The sequence below is a fragment of the Barbus barbus genome (genome assembly GCF_936440315.1).
Source record: "Barbus barbus genome assembly, chromosome: 45".
NCBI lineage: Eukaryota > Metazoa > Chordata > Actinopteri > Cypriniformes > Cyprinidae > Barbus > Barbus barbus.
Genome location: NC_136723.1, coordinates 8,093,850 through 8,113,127, shown reverse-complemented (window position 1 = coordinate 8,113,127; position 19,278 = coordinate 8,093,850). Strand labels below are relative to the sequence as shown.

General features: G+C 41.6%; 1 protein-coding gene across 1 annotated transcript in view; it reads right to left on the bottom strand.

Moving 5' to 3' along the window:
• LOC306864026 (uncharacterized protein) overlaps positions 1 to 19,278 on the bottom strand; it is a 29,126-nt gene that overhangs the window by 1,381 nt on the left and 8,467 nt on the right. Inside the window, exons 2-12 of the mRNA XM_079407695.1 lie at positions 19,000 to 19,122; positions 18,786 to 18,889; positions 4,249 to 4,310; positions 4,037 to 4,166; positions 1,676 to 1,783; positions 1,480 to 1,599; positions 976 to 1,041; positions 837 to 880; positions 526 to 588; positions 371 to 406; positions 100 to 144 (exon numbers count right to left, since the gene is read on the bottom strand). Of these exons, the coding sequence (XP_079263821.1) occupies positions 100 to 144; positions 371 to 406; positions 526 to 588; positions 837 to 880; positions 976 to 1,041; positions 1,480 to 1,599; positions 1,676 to 1,783; positions 4,037 to 4,166; positions 4,249 to 4,310; positions 18,786 to 18,889; positions 19,000 to 19,122 (901 nt within the window). The remainder of the gene's footprint in view (positions 1 to 99; positions 145 to 370; positions 407 to 525; positions 589 to 836; positions 881 to 975; positions 1,042 to 1,479; positions 1,600 to 1,675; positions 1,784 to 4,036; positions 4,167 to 4,248; positions 4,311 to 18,785; positions 18,890 to 18,999; positions 19,123 to 19,278) is intronic.

The window sequence follows — 19,278 nt, the reverse complement described above, 5'->3', positions numbered from 1 at the left end:
CTGCAATAATGCGAGGCTTTAGCATGTGACAATAAATCATCATAACTGCACAATCAAAAACTCCAAAACCATCCCACTTTTTTTAGGCACCAGCCTTACCTCTGATGGAGTCTCTCCCGGCTCACCTTTAGGACCCGGAACACCCTATTCACAACATAAGAAAATAAGATTAAAGTGAATTTTGTAATAATACATATACAAATAAATATATAACCTTAATTATAAAAAAAAATATTTTGAATATAAATGTATTCATTTATTAAACATTAGAAAATAAATAAATAATGATAATAATGAGCAAATAAAACAAGCAAACAAATGAAATGAATGAACTGTGAAAACTGAAATACAATCCACTATGTGCACTCACAGGCTGTCCTTGCTTTCCTGTTATTCCAGGTGGACCCTTTGAAAATAGAGTAATGCACTCTAATTAGCTCAAATAAAAACAAACATTTATTTTATCCAAAATGCAAAATGATCAGATGAAGATGATTGTAATTTATATCTAAATGTAGGTCTTACTCTTTCTCCTAGATCTCCTTTGGGTCCCCTGTCACCTGGTGTGCTTGAAAAGCTTAAGGCAGCCTATGATAAATATGAATTAATTGGTATACTGTGCCTAGCACATCTATACATATTGTCCAATTATTTATTCCATTCATACTGTAAATACATTGCATAGAGCAAATCAGATAGATAGATAGATAGATAGATATATAGATAGATAGATAGATAGATAGATAGATAGATAGATAGATAGATAGATAGATAGATAGATAGATAGATAGATAGATAGATAGATAGATAGATAGATAGATAGATAGATGACTTACATTTTTCCCTGGAGCACCTGGGTGTCCAGGTGGTCCGGCAGGCCCTGTTCAGCATGTATGGATAGAAGATTAAGTGTGTGAAGAAATGCTGGGCAGTACAAGATGGTGCTGTTATGTGTGCTCTGATATTCTAGCGTACCTGGAGGACCTGGAGGTCCAGAGGGCCCAGGAGGACCAAGAAAAGCCTGCAGGTCACGATCTTCATCTGCAACATATAAGATATGATCATACTGAGGTGAAAACAAATCAGATGTAGGTCTACTACTAAAATTGTAACTTGTGCAGCTGTACTGCTGTTCTGTTCAGTAGGATTTGATGCTCAGGTTCTGCTTTGGGTTATGCAGACTCATGCTGCTTCACAGACAGCTAACAAATGACTCTGATTAACTGCTGACAGACAGAAGCCAACCAGACTCTTAACCTGAGCCAGATCTCTGAGAGGTTTATTGAAGCTGATACCGTGGGAATGCTGCCACCTTATGGTCAAGTTGAGAATAACAGGTTGCTGCAGTTTTTGCTAAGACTGGATATAACATTAACTGAAGCATTTGATCTTTTCTTTCATTTCGTTATGCATTATTTTAATACCATAAATTAATTAAAGTGATAAAACAGCATGTTTAATGTGGACTGTTGTACTCACACTGGGCATGTTGTTTAGCTGTTAGAGTGAAAACATCTCCCCTGATGGAGAAGGGCCCTGGGGGCCCAGGTGGCCCAGGAATACCTTGTTCACCTGGTGGGCCTCGTAGCCCTTGAGGTCCTGTAGAATACACAGGGAAGCTCAATGAGGGAAATTATTTGTTTTAATACTCCCAGTCAAGGTAAGGAGATCATACCACTAGGTCCTGTAGGACCAGCTTTTCCAGAAAACCCCATCTTTCCTAAAGGTCCAGGAGGCCCAGGGGCACCTGGTGGCCCAACAGGTCCTGGTTGTCCTCTTGGTCCTGGAAATAGTTAATTTACCAGTTTAAGTATGAATTATAATTCTGAATTCTGAATATGTATGTATTTATATATATATATACAGTGCCCTCCATAAGTATTGGAACAGTAAAGACAAAATTGCTCTGTTGGCTGTGGAGTCAAGACATTTGCAAATATGATTAAAAGATGAATATGAGACAAAACTACAGAATGTCACATTTTATTATTAGCCGTTTCAACACATACATGTTTTACCAAATAAAAAGAACAGCACTTTTAGAGTTCATCCCACTCATTGATGTGAGAATAAGTATTGGGACAGTTGAACATACGGCAGATATAAAAGATTAAAAGCTATTTAATCTTAGTTGCAGATCCCTTGCTTACAATCACAGCAGTGAGTCTGTGACCCATAGACATCACCAGACTCTTGGTCTCATCCTTTGAAATACTTTTCCCAGCCTTTAATGCAGCCAATCCCAATTATTGCTTGTTTTGGGGAGTTTCTGCCTTTACTCTTCAGCTGGTGAAATTCATGTTCAATCAGATTTAAATCTGGAGACTGACTTGGGCAATCTAAGACTTTCCATTTCTTTGCCCTTATAATTTCCTTGACTGAATTGGCAGGGTGTTTTGGGCCATTGTCCTGATGCAATATGAAGCACTTATGGGAAGTCGTGGGGAAGTCGTGGCCTAATGGTTAGAGAATTGGACTCGTAATCGAAAGGTTGCGGGTTCGAGTCCCCGGCCGGCAGGGATTGTAGGTGGGGGGAGTGAATGTCCAGCGCTCTCTCCACCCTCAATACCACGACTGAGGTGCCCTTGAGCAAGACACCGAACCCCCAACTGCTCCCCGGGCGCCGCAGCATAAATGGCTGCCCACTGCTCCGGGTGTGTGTGTGTGTGTGTGTGCGCGCGTGTGTGCGTGTGTGTGTGCATTTGTTCACTACTCACTGCTGTGTGTGCACTTGGATGGGTTAAACGCAGAGCACCAATTTCGAGTATGGGTCACCATACTTGACAATACGTCACGACTTTGACTTTGACTTTGACACTTCCCAATGAATCTGGTGGCATTTTCTTGAATATTGGTAGGCAAGATGGTTTTGTACCCTTCCAAATTCATTCTGTCATCATACATTAAGTCATCAGTAATACGTCACTTTAAAGTTGAGAGGGCCTGTTCCAGAGACAGCCATACATGCCCATGCCATGACAACACCTCCATGCTCTACAGATGAGGCTGTATGCTTGGGATCATTTGCAGTTTCCTTTTTTTCTCCACATTTTTGCTTTCCCATCACTTAGATAAAGGTTCATCTTTGTCTCATCGGTCCATAAACACCGTTCCAAAACTCTTCTGGCTCACCTTTGTGCTTTTTTGCAAACTCTAATCTTGCCTTTCTATTTTCGATGCTGGTCAGAGGTTTGCATCTTGCTGTGTAGCATCTGTTATTCTGTGTCAAAGTCTCCTGAGGACAGTAGATTGTCAGAGCATCACTCCAGCTTTCTGGAAGTTGTTGGTGATTTTACAGACACGTCTTTTAGGATTAATTTTCACAGCTTTTATGATTTGTCTCTCATCAACTACTGTTGTTTTCTCAGCCAATCAGGTTGTTGTTGGTTGCTGGTATCGCTGGTTGTTTCCAAACTCTCGATTTCTCCATGCCCTTTGTTTTTGCTGTAGCTGTGATTGACTTCCTCTTTTCTTTTAGCATCCAAATTGCTTGCTTTTCTCTCAAAGTCAGCTCCCTCATCTTCATCCTGGTTTGTGTGTGTCATCATCAAATGCAAGATTCAGAATGCAGAAGTAATGTATATAACTGATACGACACATTCCCTGGTTTTAATATCTGAAGAATTAATGCAACAGGACGCAGCTGATCACTTAGAAAGACCTGTGAGGCAACTGTTACAATACTTATGCTCACATCAGATAGAGGGATGAACTCTAAAAGTGCTGAACTTCTTAGCTGGTAAAACATCTATGTGTTGAATCACCCAATAATAAAATGTGACATTCTGTAGTTTTGTCTAATATTCATCTTTTACTCATATTTGTAAATGTCTTGACTCCACAGCCAACAGAGCAATTTTGTCTTTACTGTTCCGATACTTTTGGAGGGCACTGTATGTATATATATATATATATATATATATATATATATGCACTTTTAATCTTATTTATCTAAATAAAATATAAACAAATATTTAAAATATATTTAAAATTACACATAAAATAACAGTTTAGTAACAAATTATTTTCTTCTCACCTGGTTGGCCAATGGCATTGGGTGTTATTGGTGAGGGGTGTGTCCTGTCCACCTCATTATCAGCTGTTCTCTCAGGTGATTGGCTGGGCTGAGGGAGAGGGGGTGCCTCAGCATCTCTCAGTACCATTATCTGTTAAAAAAGCAAAATCTTAAAATCTTACTATCTTAGCACGACTAGTTAATACAAGAGGTTACCTACATTTCTGTCTTACCTGAGCTTCAATGACACTCAAGCGCTCTTTGATGTCAGCAAAACCAGTACAATTCATGCACTCTAAAAGGATGAATGTAAAAAGAGATGTCAAGGTAACAAAGTATGAAAGCAGACAAAGGGGAATTTCTAACCATAAAAAAGTGATACAGCACAGAGTGAATGGATTAAGGGGACATATGCATGTGGGGACATACAGTGGAACGAAATGTCGTGCCTCGCAGGACCACGGTGCTACATAAATACAGACATACAACAATGATTAAAAAACACTATAAACCTATACACAACTAACCTACTGACAGATTTAACTATAAGTATACTATATAAGTATTTACCCTATACAAACTAAAGAATAAAGGATAAAAAAAAAACTATACGAATGCTTCACATAAATATTTACCCTATACAAACTAAAGAATAAAGGATAAAAAAAAAACTATACGAATGCTTCACATAAATATTTACCCTATACAAACTAAAAAAATAGAAGATAAAAAATACAAACTATACGAATGCTTCACAAATACTGTACATGTGCAAAGAGAGACATTTGAGTCAGAATAAAAAAATAAAAATAAAAATAAATATAAAAGATTCCATACAGTTTTTCCTTTGGTGTGGTAAGGTTGGGGGGTGTGGTCCATGTTACAGCAGGTAGGGGTTTGCATGGAGTTTCAGAGGGGGGCGAGGTGATTTGAGTTCAGGGCTCTCACAGCCTGGGGGAAAAAGCTGTTGAGCAGTCTGGCGGAGCGGGCTCTGATGCTCCGGTACCGTCTTCCTGATGGTAGGAGCTGGAAGAGACTGTGGGAGGGATGGGTGGAGTCCTTCACGATGCTGTTGGTTTTGCTGGAGCATCGTATAAGGAAAATCTCCAGTATGGAGGGGAGAGGGGCACCGATGATCTTTGCAGCAGTGTTCACTGTCCGCTGCAGGGTCTTGCGGTCAGCAGCACTGCAGTTCCCGTACCAGACAGTGATGCAGCTGGTCAGCACACTCTCAATGGTACCTCTGTAGAATGTGGTGAGGATGGGTGGAGGGAGACTTGCTCTTTTCAGCCGACAGAGAAAGTGTAGGCGCTGTTGGGCCTTTTTGGAGAGTGACATGGTGTTGGTGGTCCAGGTGAGATCCTCTGTGATGTGCACCCCCAGGAATTTAGTGCTGCTGACTCTCTCCACAGTCGAGCTGTCGATGGTCAGTGGGGGGTGGTCAACGGAGTTTCTTCTGAAGTCCATCACAACCTCCTTTGTCTTCTCCACATTGAGGGACAGATTGTTAGTGCCACACCATTCAGCCAGCTGTGCCACTTCCTCTCTGTAGTGCGTTTCATCATTGTTGCTGATGATACCTACCACTGTTGTGTCATCAGCAAACTTGATGATGTGGTTGGAGCTGAACTTGGCAGTGCAGTCGTGGGTCAGCAGTGTGAAGAGCAGCGGGCTGAGCACACAGCCTTGTGGGGCACCTGTGCTCAGTGTGGTAGTGCTCGAGGTGTTGTGGCCGACACGGACTGACTGAGGTCTTCCAGTTAGAAAGTCCAGGATCCAGTTACACAGGGAATTGTTAAGGCCCAGCAGGTTTAGTTTATTTATGAGCTGTTGTGGGATTATTGTGTTGAATGCCGAGCTGAAGTCAATGAACAGCATTCTAACATAGGAGTCTTTATTTTCTAGGTGGGTAAGAGCCAGGTGGAGGGTGGAGGAAATTGCATCGTCCGTAGAGCGGTTTGGACGGTATGCAAACTGGAGCGGGTCGAGTGTGTTGGGGAGGCTGGTTTTGATGTTATGCATGACTAGCCTCTCAAAGCACTTCATCATGATTGGAGTCAGTGCTATGGGACGGTAGTCATTGAGACAGGACACAGGTGATTTCTTTGGTACCGGTATGATTGTTGTGGATTTGAGACATGTGGGGACGACTGCCTGGCTCAGCGAGGTGTTGAAGATATCTGTTAGGACATCTGTCAGCTGTGCAGCACAGTCTCTCAGAACACGGCCAGGTATGTTGTCAGGACCCGCAGCCTTGCGTGGGTTAATCCTAGATAGGGTCTTCCTTACGTCGGCTGGAGACAGACAGAGCGCCCGGTCGTTGGGAGGTGTGGGCAGTTTTTGTGCAGGTGTGTCATTCTGCATTTCAAACCGTGAATAAAAGTGGTTGAGTGCATCGGGGAGGGATGTGTCCTCATCACAGGCCTGTGGCGGGGGCTTGTAGTCAGTGATGGTCTGAATGGCTTGCCACAGGCTCCGTGCGTCTCTGCTGTCTGTGAAGTGGTTGTTTATTTTTTGGGCATATGACCGTTTTGCATTTTTGATGCCACAGGACAGATTGGCTCTTGCTGTTTTGAGGGCTGCTTTATCTCCTGATCTGAATGCTTCATCTCTGGTCTTTCGCACCCCACGAACCTCTGCTGTCATCCATGGCTTCTGGTTGGCACGTGTGAAATCTCTCGCCATCTGTTGTCATAAGTCAAATCTATATGATCGTTCAATCTAAAGCAAGTTTTTGCTCTGTTTTTGCAACATTATAATTGTATACTAGTCAAAGTAACTGATCTGAATAAAGTTTGTGTGATGTTCTCACGAGTTAACTTAACAAAGACACATTCATTTATACTGTGCTTAAAATTCCAATGATCCTTCCAGAGTCACAGGCTTGTAGTTCAAGAATGAAATCAATCCCAAAACCTCAGTGTGAAACCAAAATAACACTTGTATGATCAGACTTGCTGCTTTGTGAACAACGAAAATTTGTTAGAGACAGTAAATGAGTTGAATTACATTTTTGGTTAACGTCCCTCCCAGGGGTAGAATAAGGAACAGGAAAACCAGACGCTGGCAAGCCATGAATTTCCATTTGCATGGAATCCTAGTGAAGGGAAATATCTCACTCTGGGTTTCCTCAACATTCACCTTTCTCATTTGAGAGAGATGCTCTTCACAGCATAGGGCTAGTCAGGGTGAAGACAACCACAAAGTGCTGGATCTCTCTATGGAAGAAGACAGATCTTCCAAGACAGCAGAGATTTGGGAATTATTTTGGGAATGTTCTTTTGAACTCTTGAATTCCTGAAAGAATCCAGAAAAATATGTATCACGGTTTCCCCCCCAAAAAAACATTAAGCAACACAAATGTTTTCAACACTGATAAGAATAAGAAATGTTTTTGTGCAAAATCAGCATGTTATAATGATTTCTAAAGGATCACATGACACTGAACACTGGAGTAATGACAGCTGACGATTCATCTTTGCCATTACAAGAGTAAATCACATTTAAAAATATATTAAAATAGAAAACAACATGCACTGTATTATGACAGCTTTATGAGCATAACATAACCCTTCTTTTAAAAAAATGTAACAACCAAAAACTTTTACATGTTTTTTTTTTGGACATTGAATGTGATTGAATAAAATGTAGAACAGGACTTGATTTAATCAGGAACTAAACACAACTTAAAACAAATAAGTCTACTAAGAAAAAACTAATCTTAATTTATAGGAGTGGGATGAAAACACAGGAGCAGAAGATTACATTTTGAAAGACATAAACAACCTGAAACACCAACGTGTCAACCTATTTGCTAAAATAAATCCGCCTTTACTATTTTAAAAACAGCTAAATTACTGGTCAACGTGGGGAGTTAATGGACCAAAGTTAGTGCTTTTTTCTCTGCTACTCCACCAAAACTGCACTTCTAGTTTCTTCCAATGAAACATTTACAACTACGTGCTTCATCATCTGCTCTCAATTGACTGCAATAGGCCACAAGCATGTCACAGTGTCATCAAAGGACAGTCTGGATGCCAGACCTCATGAAGGGACATTAGCTCATTCCATAAAATGTGAAGGAACAAATTTGTCACTCTTCACCACAATATACACATCCAGCAGAGCAGAAAAAGTTGATATGTCTGTTTTTCTGGATGGAAAGACATGAGGATTGCATTAAAGGGCAATGCTCACTGCACGTCTGGAAACATCCATGATGGTAAACCCAAAGGATGCCATTCACTCTATATCTGTTTTGCTCAGAAAAACACTAATTCTGTAATATTTACTTTGCAGGGACTCCATGGCACTGGGTAATGTATGACAGAAGACTGTTTGCAAGTTAAACCGCCGTTGAAGTTTGGCAGACTATGCAAACGCAGAATGATATGCTCAGCTGTCTGACATGCCTGTTCTCCTCGTGCCTTGGCCATAATGCACAGCTCAGCTGCACACCGGACTGCTCTCAGATCAGTGGACAGCTGAACATTGGGGTATTCTGGAAAAACACCCAAAGGATGAGCTGTAAAGAAGCACAGCACAATGGGATCTGCAGATACTGAGCCTCTAGGATTTTTGCAGATGTGAGAGAGGCTTTAAACTGGCCAATCGAACTAGCACAATGGTTTTATTAAAACTGACGTGGTTAATAAAGTTATACAAACACATGCCAGTGCAGACATCAGTGATGTATTGATGTACCAAACCAGAGTGCGACTTGTCTTAGGAGAAGTACAAATACACAAATCATACATGCAAGCTGACCACATTAAGACTCCACACCCATTAACAGCATTTTGGCAGAGACTGATGGGGCTTTCAGAGATTATGAAGACACAAGATACTTTTGCATGTTCTCCTGGGTGAATACAGTTTATAAAGGGGGGTTATTGGTAAACTGCATTTCAGACAGAATTGGAATTAACTGTATTGCCAGAACTAAAGATCAACGTCATCAGCCTTTGCTTCTGCTGAATTCATTACAGACTTATAAGTAATGATCTTCAGTCTCTATATCTGCCCTCAAACAAATACTTTGGGCACATGCATTGCAGGAAGACTGGTAACTGCACGCCTTTCCTCTTTGAGATTCATTGGCTAGGAAGTTTATCCCCCTAAAGCGCATCAAATCTAATTTCAATGCACTTTCACGCAATTCCAGAAGTCTCCAGGTGCTACAAACAGCTTGGCAAAGTGAACTGTCCTAAAAATTTCAGTCCAACTAGTAAACACAGTTCGAAAAACACAGTGGCAATGTTCAATAACAGTATACCGCTGCTCAGGTATTTCAAGCGAAAGAAGGAAAAATAACTTTGGTCAAGTTATGAAATGAACACAAAAGTGCAATAAATTAGTTGAAGAGTAATTCAAAAAAAGTTGTTTTCAAATGAATAAATGTGATTATAGTTTTGATATTTTATTTGGAATAAAATAATCCTTTTAGTCAATTTGATTCAGCCCTACTTCGTAATTATACTGTATATACTTTTTGGGGGTTCCTACCCCCATTTAAAGCTTAAACCCCCAAAAGGAAGTCAAAACTTCAAAGTAACAGAAGTCTTGGTTCATATATTAAACAGTAACAGAAAAGTGACCACAAAAATGAGATAATAAGTAAATCATTTATAATATATATGAATAAACTTACATCATTTATTGCATTCTTACAGATTAATTTAGGTACATCAACAATAAACAAAAGCAGTTTGTTAAAAAAAAACCTGTTTGGCTAAGTAAAGACACTGTTGGCAACAAAATACATTTTGAGTTGCTTAAAGGCTAATTCTCACTGCACCTACAGACGTCGAACAATGCAGACAATCACCAGATTACAGTATGTCACTTCTTAGACACTGCACATCCCGTCAAACAACGACTGAACATGTTCAGTCAGCGAAAACAAGCATTGGCTGATGCCAACAGACGCTGACAGGGATAACACAAAATCCACTGAACTTGTTTGTTGGCGCCTGTCTGTGCAGTGTGAATTAACTTTAAGAGGACAAACCTCAGCAGACTGTGGCCTGAAAATGACTTGAAATAATTTGTAAACAGCTTATATTCATCATGGGTCAAATACAATTTTGGGTTCACTGTAGTACAAGCTAACCTAACGAACAGGTAGACTTCATTGGCATGGCCATCTGTGCTCCACTGCAGAAATGAGATGATCTCACCCGCTACAGGCAGCTGAGGGGGCTGGAGCACACGAGTCCTCATCAATCATCAGATACCACACCGCAGACATCCCATTTTCCCACAGCCACTCTCATGGCTAGGGGTACTGATCACAATCTCAATTTAAAGGAATTTGTAGAGCAGGTGATAGATTTGAACCTCTGCCAGGCTTTCTGGAAACCTGGTATGGGGGTAGTAAGAAAGACAGCTGGAGCCGACTATGTATGTAGATATAGATAAGACTTTGACCAGGGCATTATGGGAAGTTTGAGTACCCAAGTAATTCTGCTGATGGGAATTGTTCCCATGAATGACTAATGCCTTTAGTCTAGCAATCAGGGTTTAGTGGTTGGGATCCAGGAACCCCAAGGGAGCCATAATATTATGTATTACTGCAAAATGAATCAGTTCATATGTACTTTTCAAGACCCACAACTTTTTGTTTAGATTTCCTTGTAGGGATAGAATTCCTCAAACCACTGTTATTTGCACTGTGAATATAAACTAGACTAATTAAGAAAAAGAATAAATAAAAATAGAGCTGGGGCAAATGGTAAAAACGATTTAAGGAGACAAAATATTTTCCAAAATGTATTTTCTGAGCTGTTAAAGTGCATATGTTGACTTTAGATAAAATATGCTTAAAAATTTTAATATATTTAATCAGATGTATAATATTTATTAAGAAATGCGCTTTACAAACGCGTCTTAAACGAGGCTGCAGCTGATCACGCTAACGGCGCTAGCAGTGCTAACTGCATGCACGCTGAGGAAGCCGGTGAGGACAACGTGTTCACCATCACGGAGCATGACGTGAGGAGGGCATTCAGGAGAGTGAACATCAGGAAGGCAGCAGGACCAGATGGCATCACAGGTCGGGTTCTGAAGGCCTGCGCTGACCAGCTAGCACCGGTGTTCACCGAGATCTTCAACCTCTCCCTGGAACAGTCCATAGTCCCCTCATGCTTTAAGCAGTCCACCATTGTTCCTGTCCCCAAGAAACCCCAGCCCACCTGCCTAAACGACTATCGCCCTGTAGCCCTCACATCAGTGGTGATGAAGTGCTTTGAGAGACTGGTCAGAGACTTCATCATTGCATCACTACCAGACACACTGGATCCACTACAGTTTGCATACAGGCATAACCGCTCCACGGAGGATGCCATCTCACACCTCCTCCACACCACAACAAGTCACCTGGACTGCAGAAAAGGGAATTATGTAAAAATGCTGTTTGTGGACTACAGTTCAGCGTTTAACACCATAATTCCCTCCACACTCACCTCCAAGTTGGAGGTCCTTGGTCTCAGCACATACTTGTGCCAATGGATCTCCAGCTTCCTGAAGGACAGACAGCAAGCCGTACGGATGGGTAAACACACCTCATCCTCCATCACCCTAAGCACTGGAGCCCCTCAAGGTTGTGTTCTGAGCCCCCTGCTGTACTCACTGTACACCTATGACTGTGTGGCCACTTCCAACTCCACCACCATCATCAAGTTTGCTGATGACACTGTTGTGTTGGGCCTGATCTCAGACAACGACGAGACGGCCTACATACAGGAGATTAAGAACCTGGAGAGTTGGTGCCAGGTGAATAGTCTACATCTGAACATCAGCAAAACTAAGGAGCTGATAGTGGACTTCAGTACGAAGCAGGAGCGGTCATACCAGCCGATCACGATCAGCGGGACTCCAGTGGAGAGAGTGGACAGCTTCAGATACCTGGGTGTTCACATCACGCAGGACTTGACTTGGTCCTGTCATACCAGCACCCTGGTGAAGAAGGCCAGGCAGCGTCTGTACCATCTGAGACGCTTAAAGAACTTTAGACTTCCCTCTCGGGTGCTTAAGACTTTTTACACCTGCACCATCGAGAGCGTCCTGACGGGCAGCATCACTTCCTGGTTCGGGAACTGCACTATGCAGGACAGACGAGCCCTCCAGAGGGTGGTGCGTTCAGCGGAATGTACCATTCACACCGAGCTCCCTGACCTGCAGGACATCTACAGCAAGCGGTGCCTGACCAGGGCCAGGAAGATAGTGAAGGACCTCAGCCATCCCAACAATGGACTCTTTTCTCTGCTGCGTTCAGGGAGGCGCTTCCGCTCCATGAAGGCGAACACAGAGAGAATGAGGAGGAGCTTCTTCCCGCAGGCCATTCGGAGTCTTAACCACTCTCCACTCTAATCACATCACCCCACACTTCCACTTTGCACATTTTCATTACATCTGCACTAATTTGTAGAAGGTCACGTAAGGATAAATGAGTGGGACTTACATACCATTTGTCTTTAGTATTCCTTTTACTCACTTACACACTTTACTGCACTGCACAGCACACAGACACTTTATCACTGACATACACTTTACTTTTACAGAATCTATATAGAATCATATTCTATTTTATTCTTCATATCTATTTTTATTCTCATATCTATTTGTTATTTTATTTTATTGCTAGTTTATTTCTATATATATGTTTACTGTACTTTTTCTATCTGCTATTTGTATTTTTGTAAACTTGAGGTTTTTTCTTAATTTTGTTGGACAGTCGTACAATACATTTCACTACATGTCGTACTATGTATGTATATGTATGTGACAAATAAAATTTGAATTTGAATTTGAATTTAACTGAATTGAAAATATTTCTTAGCTTCTCTATTATAAAGCTAATAGTGGAAAAAGGAAACACTGTCTTATGCTGTATTATGCAAAAAAGAAAAACTTTTCTCAATAATAAAAGTAGTTTAAGAATAATTTAAGTAGTTCAGTAGTTAGTTTCAGAAATTGTAAGATTTTAATGTTTTTATTATGTCTTAAGTCTATAATGTTTCTGAAGTTTCTTATGCTCACCAAGGATGCATTTATTTGATCAAAATACAGTAAAAATAGTAACATTGTAAAATACTATTACAATTTGAAATAGCTATTTTCTATTTTAATATACTTTAAAATGTAATGAATTTTCAGCATCATTCTCCAGTCTTCAGTGTCACATGATCCTTTAGAAATCCTTCTAATATGCTCAAAAAAAAAAAAAAAAAAAACATTTAAACGATAGTGTGTTTTCAATCTTGTGTTATATATCAATTGAGATATCAATCGAAATTCTACACCAAATCCAAAAACATAACCAAGTCTTATATTAGATTGTTGAGGATTTTTGATTTGTTGCATGCTATCTCTGGGAGTTTCTGTCTAGTGACAATTGGAATATGGTTATGGGACAAAGGATCTCTTACAGCTGTCGATCCCAGCTGCAACAACCCACCCACACTTCAACAGCTTTGCACCAGTGCATTTCTTGATGTCTACTCCTTCTTAGTCAAACATAAAGCTATCCTTTTCACATAGTAAAACACAACTGATCAGAAAATCCAAGTTCTGGACAAACTAATTTTTATTGAGATGAAGAGAGGATATATACAAGGAATGCATTAATGAACAACCTTGGGAGGGCAGCAACAAAACTTCCAGCATTTTGCTGACTAATCTGATAGATGGGAAAAGATTTCTTTGTCTGGGCTGCATTAATGAACAAACAACTTCATCACACTGGTATCTTTTAATACAAGGCACACTGTACATTCCTGAAGGACAAAACATCACTAAAATGTTTGAACATGACCTCAACTAGTCACACAGTTCTCAATAATTGTCAAACTGAGCTGAATAAACAGTCAAACCACAACTCCAGGGGAGCATGATTCAGTTTAAAAGTTTCTTATTGCATTTACATTCATGGTTGGATTGTTTACTCTTATAGTTGGCTTGTTCTTACAACCAAGAACGACAGCGGTTTCAGTTATGGTGATCGGTCGAATACACACTGTTACCACTGAACGACAGTGAAGACCAATCAAAATGAAGTATTTTTATGAGCCGTTCACACAGAAAGCACAGTTGCAGATTTGCTATGATCTCCCATTTACCAACTACGAAGTTTACCCTGCTAACGTTTACTTCCACGCTCCAACACCGGAAATGTAAAAAGGCTCCATAATGAGTGAAATCAGACACAGCATTCTTTGTTAGGCCTCATTACACACGAAAACACACGAAACATTTCACACAGACTGACTTTGACCTAGCTTGAGCTGTTTGACTGAGTCACAATCCAAATTCCAAAAATATGCTCTTAAATAAACCAAACACAGAGGGGCCTGAGACCCGGGGGATCGACAGCCTCAGGCTAAAGCTATGAGCCCAATGGAGAGGGATATAAAGGGTGGGAGGAATGAGAAAGGGATGGAGAATGAAGATTTCTGATTTATTTACTATGCCAGAGATCATGGCGCCCTTGGATTTGACCCAAACTAAATCATCTGCATCTCACAGGGGATGATTTGAAAAGAGACACTGCAGACGGGCCAGTGTGTCTGCTGTGTGTGTGTGTGGGGGGGGTCATTAAACCATCCCCATCCAGAAAAACATGGGAATGTGTGTCATGGGTAAATTATCCCTATTGGGTTAGAAATTATTTGGACTCTTGTGACCTCTACCACAACTTACTGTTCAATGTCAAATGAATCAAAACGAATCAAAGCACTGACTCATTTACTCAATTCAAAATATTTTCTTCCAGCTTTTTATTTCAGTGTCAATTAAAATGTATTTATGAAATATATTTGAAGACCCAGAGCTGTGCTGGTTTTGATTATGATTATCTCTCTAGGATAACAGCAAAGTGAGTCAGTAAAGTGATAATATTCATACTGAGATCTATGACTTTTGACTGGAATTTTTTTTAATGGAAAATCTGAGCATGCTTTGTAACACAGTCTTAATGCATTTTCTCCTGGTAAATGCAGAAACATGTTTTTGGTGTTCATATAGTGAGAAAGGGCATATAATTATGACACATTCACTTTGAGATTTCACCCAGATGCTTGATTTCCACAGTCATTCCACTCAGACCAGCTGTTGTCACTCACATTCTCACCCACACAATGAATGTAAGGGATCTTTCCTTGTTGCTAAGAGATTTACATTTAAAAAAATAACCACCCACCAAGCCATGCCAAGTCAAATGTGAGTGGTGTTTGCCCGTTCAAATGTCTTGCTAGATGCTTGGCTGTTCTGGCGTTACTATGTGGTTGCTAGGGTGTGATAAGTGGTAACTAGGATATTCTGGGTGTTTTTTATATGGTTGCTAGCATACACAAGTCAAAAAAGGCCAACCAATAAATCCCTATAGCTAGATATTCTGGGTGGTTGCTAGGTTGTTCTGAGGGGTTTCTATTAGGGGTAAGGGAGGCAGTGCCTCCTCAAAAATTGATGAGAAAAAAATTTGTAGTACAAAAATGCAAATATTACAAAATATATCATTAAAAAGTGTATAAATTACTTGTTTTCCTAAAGACACATGAAGTGAAGTGAAGTGACATACTGCCAAGTATGGTGACCCATACTCGGAATTCGTGCTCTGCATTTAACCCATCCAACGTACACACACACACCGTGAACACACACCCGGAGCAGTGGGCTCAAGGGCACCTCAGTCGTGGTATTGAGGGTGGAGAGAGCGCTGGACATTCACTCCCCCCACCTACAATCCCTGCCGGCCCGAGACTCGAACCCGCAACCTTTGGATTACGAGTCCGACTCTCTAACCATTAGGCCACGACTTCCCCTTCCCCTCACATTGCCCAACAGTGACATCAGCGGGTAAAGATACAGCAGGAGTCCACATCTCTCTCGCCTCTCTGAGCCCATTGAGATTTAACAAATCCCCTAAAGCGAGCCGTGAGTTTGGTTGGTGGGTGGGGGGTAATTGAGAATGAATGGGGGAAAGTCACGTGAGAGGAGGTAATGCCTCCATCGCAATATGACTGGATATGATTGGTTATGTTCGGCTGTGATTGGTTCATGCAATAAATCCTGTGTTCGTGCATGTTCCACGTTCACAAATCAGTCTGAATGAACAATATAAATGGCGTTAATAGGAAGACTAATTTAAAAATAAAGTAAACTCACACACTGTCACAAATAGAGTCTGGAACAACAAGTAAGTGAAACAACAGGATGGTTTATTGACAAGGAATGCAGATCGTGTGGAGAGAAAGGCGGGTGAGTATCTTGGAGATTGGAATAGTTCAATGAATCTTAGCTGAATCTTAGGAATCTTAGGACTGAAGTGAGTCTCTTTCACAGGATCGATGGAGATCAGGAACCAAAGGGGACTGGATACTTCGCAGGAGGATCGCAGGAGAAACATTGGAGAACTATAAGGTAAGGATTCACAGGTTAGTGCACACAGGATCTGGAGACGGTTCGGGGTAGTGAACTGTAGACCGGACGATGAGTGTCTGAGTGGAGCGTGTATTTAAAGGAGTGATGATTAGTGGCTGCAGGTGTGGGTGATCAGCAATCTTGGTGACAGGGATCTGGATCGTGTCGGAGCTGGTGACTGATGACGACGGAGGTGACTGAAACTGTGATGGATCCCTGACAATACACCCCCCTCCGGAAGGCGCGTCCCCGCACCATACAACATCCAGTGGGGAGGGGGGGGGGGCACTCTGGAGGCCTCAAGGGACATGGAGACTGGACAGACGGCCTCCAGGGTGGCGCCCGTTCCGGGACCCATGGCGGAGCTGGGAGCTCCGGCGGCCATGGCGGATCCGGGGACCCGGGTGGCCATGGTGGAGCAGGGAGCTCGGGTGGCCATGGCGGATCCGGGGACACACAGGCCATGGCTATATAGCCCCCCCCACCCACAAAAAAATTGTTGGGGAAATCAAATTCTGGGGGAACTCAGGAGGAGCGGGCTCTGGGGGGTGCTCTGGAAGCGCAGACACTTGGGGGTGCTATGGAAGCGCGGACACTAGAGGAACGGGCCATGGAGAGGCGGGCACTGGAGGAACGGGCCCTGGAGAGGCGGGCACTGGAGGAACGGGCCCTGGAGAGGCGGGCACATGAGGAACTGGCCCTGGAGAGGTGGGCACTGGAGGAACGGGCCCTGGAGAGGCGGGCACTGGAGAAACGGGCCCTGGAGAGGCAGGCACATGAGGAACTGGCCCTGGAGAGGTGGGCACTGGAGGAACTGGCCCTGGAGAGGTGGGCACTGGAGTATGCTGTAATGCAGACAGTGTGGAGAGAAAGGCGGGTGAGTATCTTGGAGATTGGAATAGTTCCTTGAATCTTAGCTGAGGACTGAAGTGAGTCTCTTTCACAGGATTGATGGAGATTGGGAACCAAAAGGGACTGGATACTTTGCAGGAGGCTCGCAGGAGAAACGTTGGAGAACTATAAGGTAAGGATTCACGGGTTAGTGCACACAGGATCTGGAGACGGTTCGGGGTAGTGAACTGTAGACTGGACGATGAGTGTCTGAGTGGAGCGTGTATTTAAAGGAGTGATGATTAGTGGCTGCAGGTGCGGGTGATCAGCAATCTTGGTGACAGGGATCTGGTGCATGTCGGAGCTGGTGACGACGGAGGTGACTGAAACTGTGATGGATCCCTGACACACACTTAGATATAACTTTTACATCAAATCAAATCAATTGTTACATCAAAATAAGACTTGAAATGACCTGAAAACATGATATGTGGGAGCTTTTAGTAAGTAATCAGCTTGGTGTAATTTAAAGTAAAGTAAATATTTAGCAGCTTTGATGACTGATGATCCGAAAAATTCTAAATTAGTTAAAAGTTAATGATTAAAAACAAAAGATGAACATATTTGCACAAATAAAATGTATTGTTTAAATTATACTGCCATTATTTTGGAATAAATGTAAAATACTTCATAGAGTATAATTACAATGTTAATGTAAAAATATAAAATAGATTTTTTTTACTTTTTCTGATAGTGCAAGTAATGTTTATTTAACCAAAAAAATGTGACTGGGACATGAATTCACATTAAAAAAAAAAAAAAAAAGAAACCTGGGAGGCCTCCTCATGCCAACCAACAAAATCATTATCGGTGTGTCTGAAATTGAGTACTGTTAGAGTAGGTACTACATTTGAATTAGAACCTACTTGTGACCGTTAAAAAAAGTGCATTCTATATAGTGTGAATATGGCTAGTATGAATGCAACTCTAGCAGATGTATTACATCACCATGTTGTTACACTCATGTGACCTACCAGTGTCAGTTGCATCGCTTCACGGCCATTCATACATCCTCTCCCCTGGCCTCATGGGATAGTAAAGTGTCCATCAAATGCATACTTCAGAATGATACAAGACGTAGTAGGTGATCCAGGTACTGTTTTTCGGATCCTATGAATTCGGACACACTACTATGTTTGCATACGGTTTTTCACATACTATATAGTAGGAAAGTATTTGATTTTGGATGTAGCATGTTTGGGTGTTCCGGGTGGTTGCTAAGGCATTGCTATCCAGTTTTCTAAGTGGTGTTTATGCGGTTGTTAGGGTCACAAGTGAAAAGTGGCCAACTATAAAATCTCTATGACAATTGTGCTATGTTTTGCTTGTCTTAGCAAACACCACTTATAAATGTCTATGTAATTGGCTCACAACATCTAACAATTCCTTTGTCTTACAGTCATTCAAATGATTCGGTAATGCTTCAGTGAACTTGAGATCAGCAGAAAATGAGCTCCCTCACCCTCTCTGCAGTCTTCTCCATGGAATCCTGGACAGCATCGCCATTCCAGAGAAGTGATTTTCCTGTAGGCCACTCTGTACACAGGTCTCACCAGAGTTCTATAGCTGGGAAAACAGAGAGGCAAATCACGCACAGTTGTCGTCCAAGTTAATGTCAGAGTGGATAGCGGAGTATAACCCAGTGTATACCATGAGATCATTTCTTTTCTTTGTACCTGATGAGGTTTGAACACGGTCCAGGCCATCGGCATCTCTGAAACAGTCGCTGAACAACAGTCTCTGTCCCATTTTGTGTCTGGCATGAAACGGTCTTCTGTACTGTGTACTGACACCAGTTCCTTATTCATTCCATGTTGAATAAACAATAACAATGACAAAGACCAGACCAATCAGAATATAGCAAAGTCAAGAATTAAACAGAAAAAAAAATCCATGGAGAAATTAACTTATCAGACAACAAGGAAATGAAATCATGGAAAGTAAGAGATGTAAGT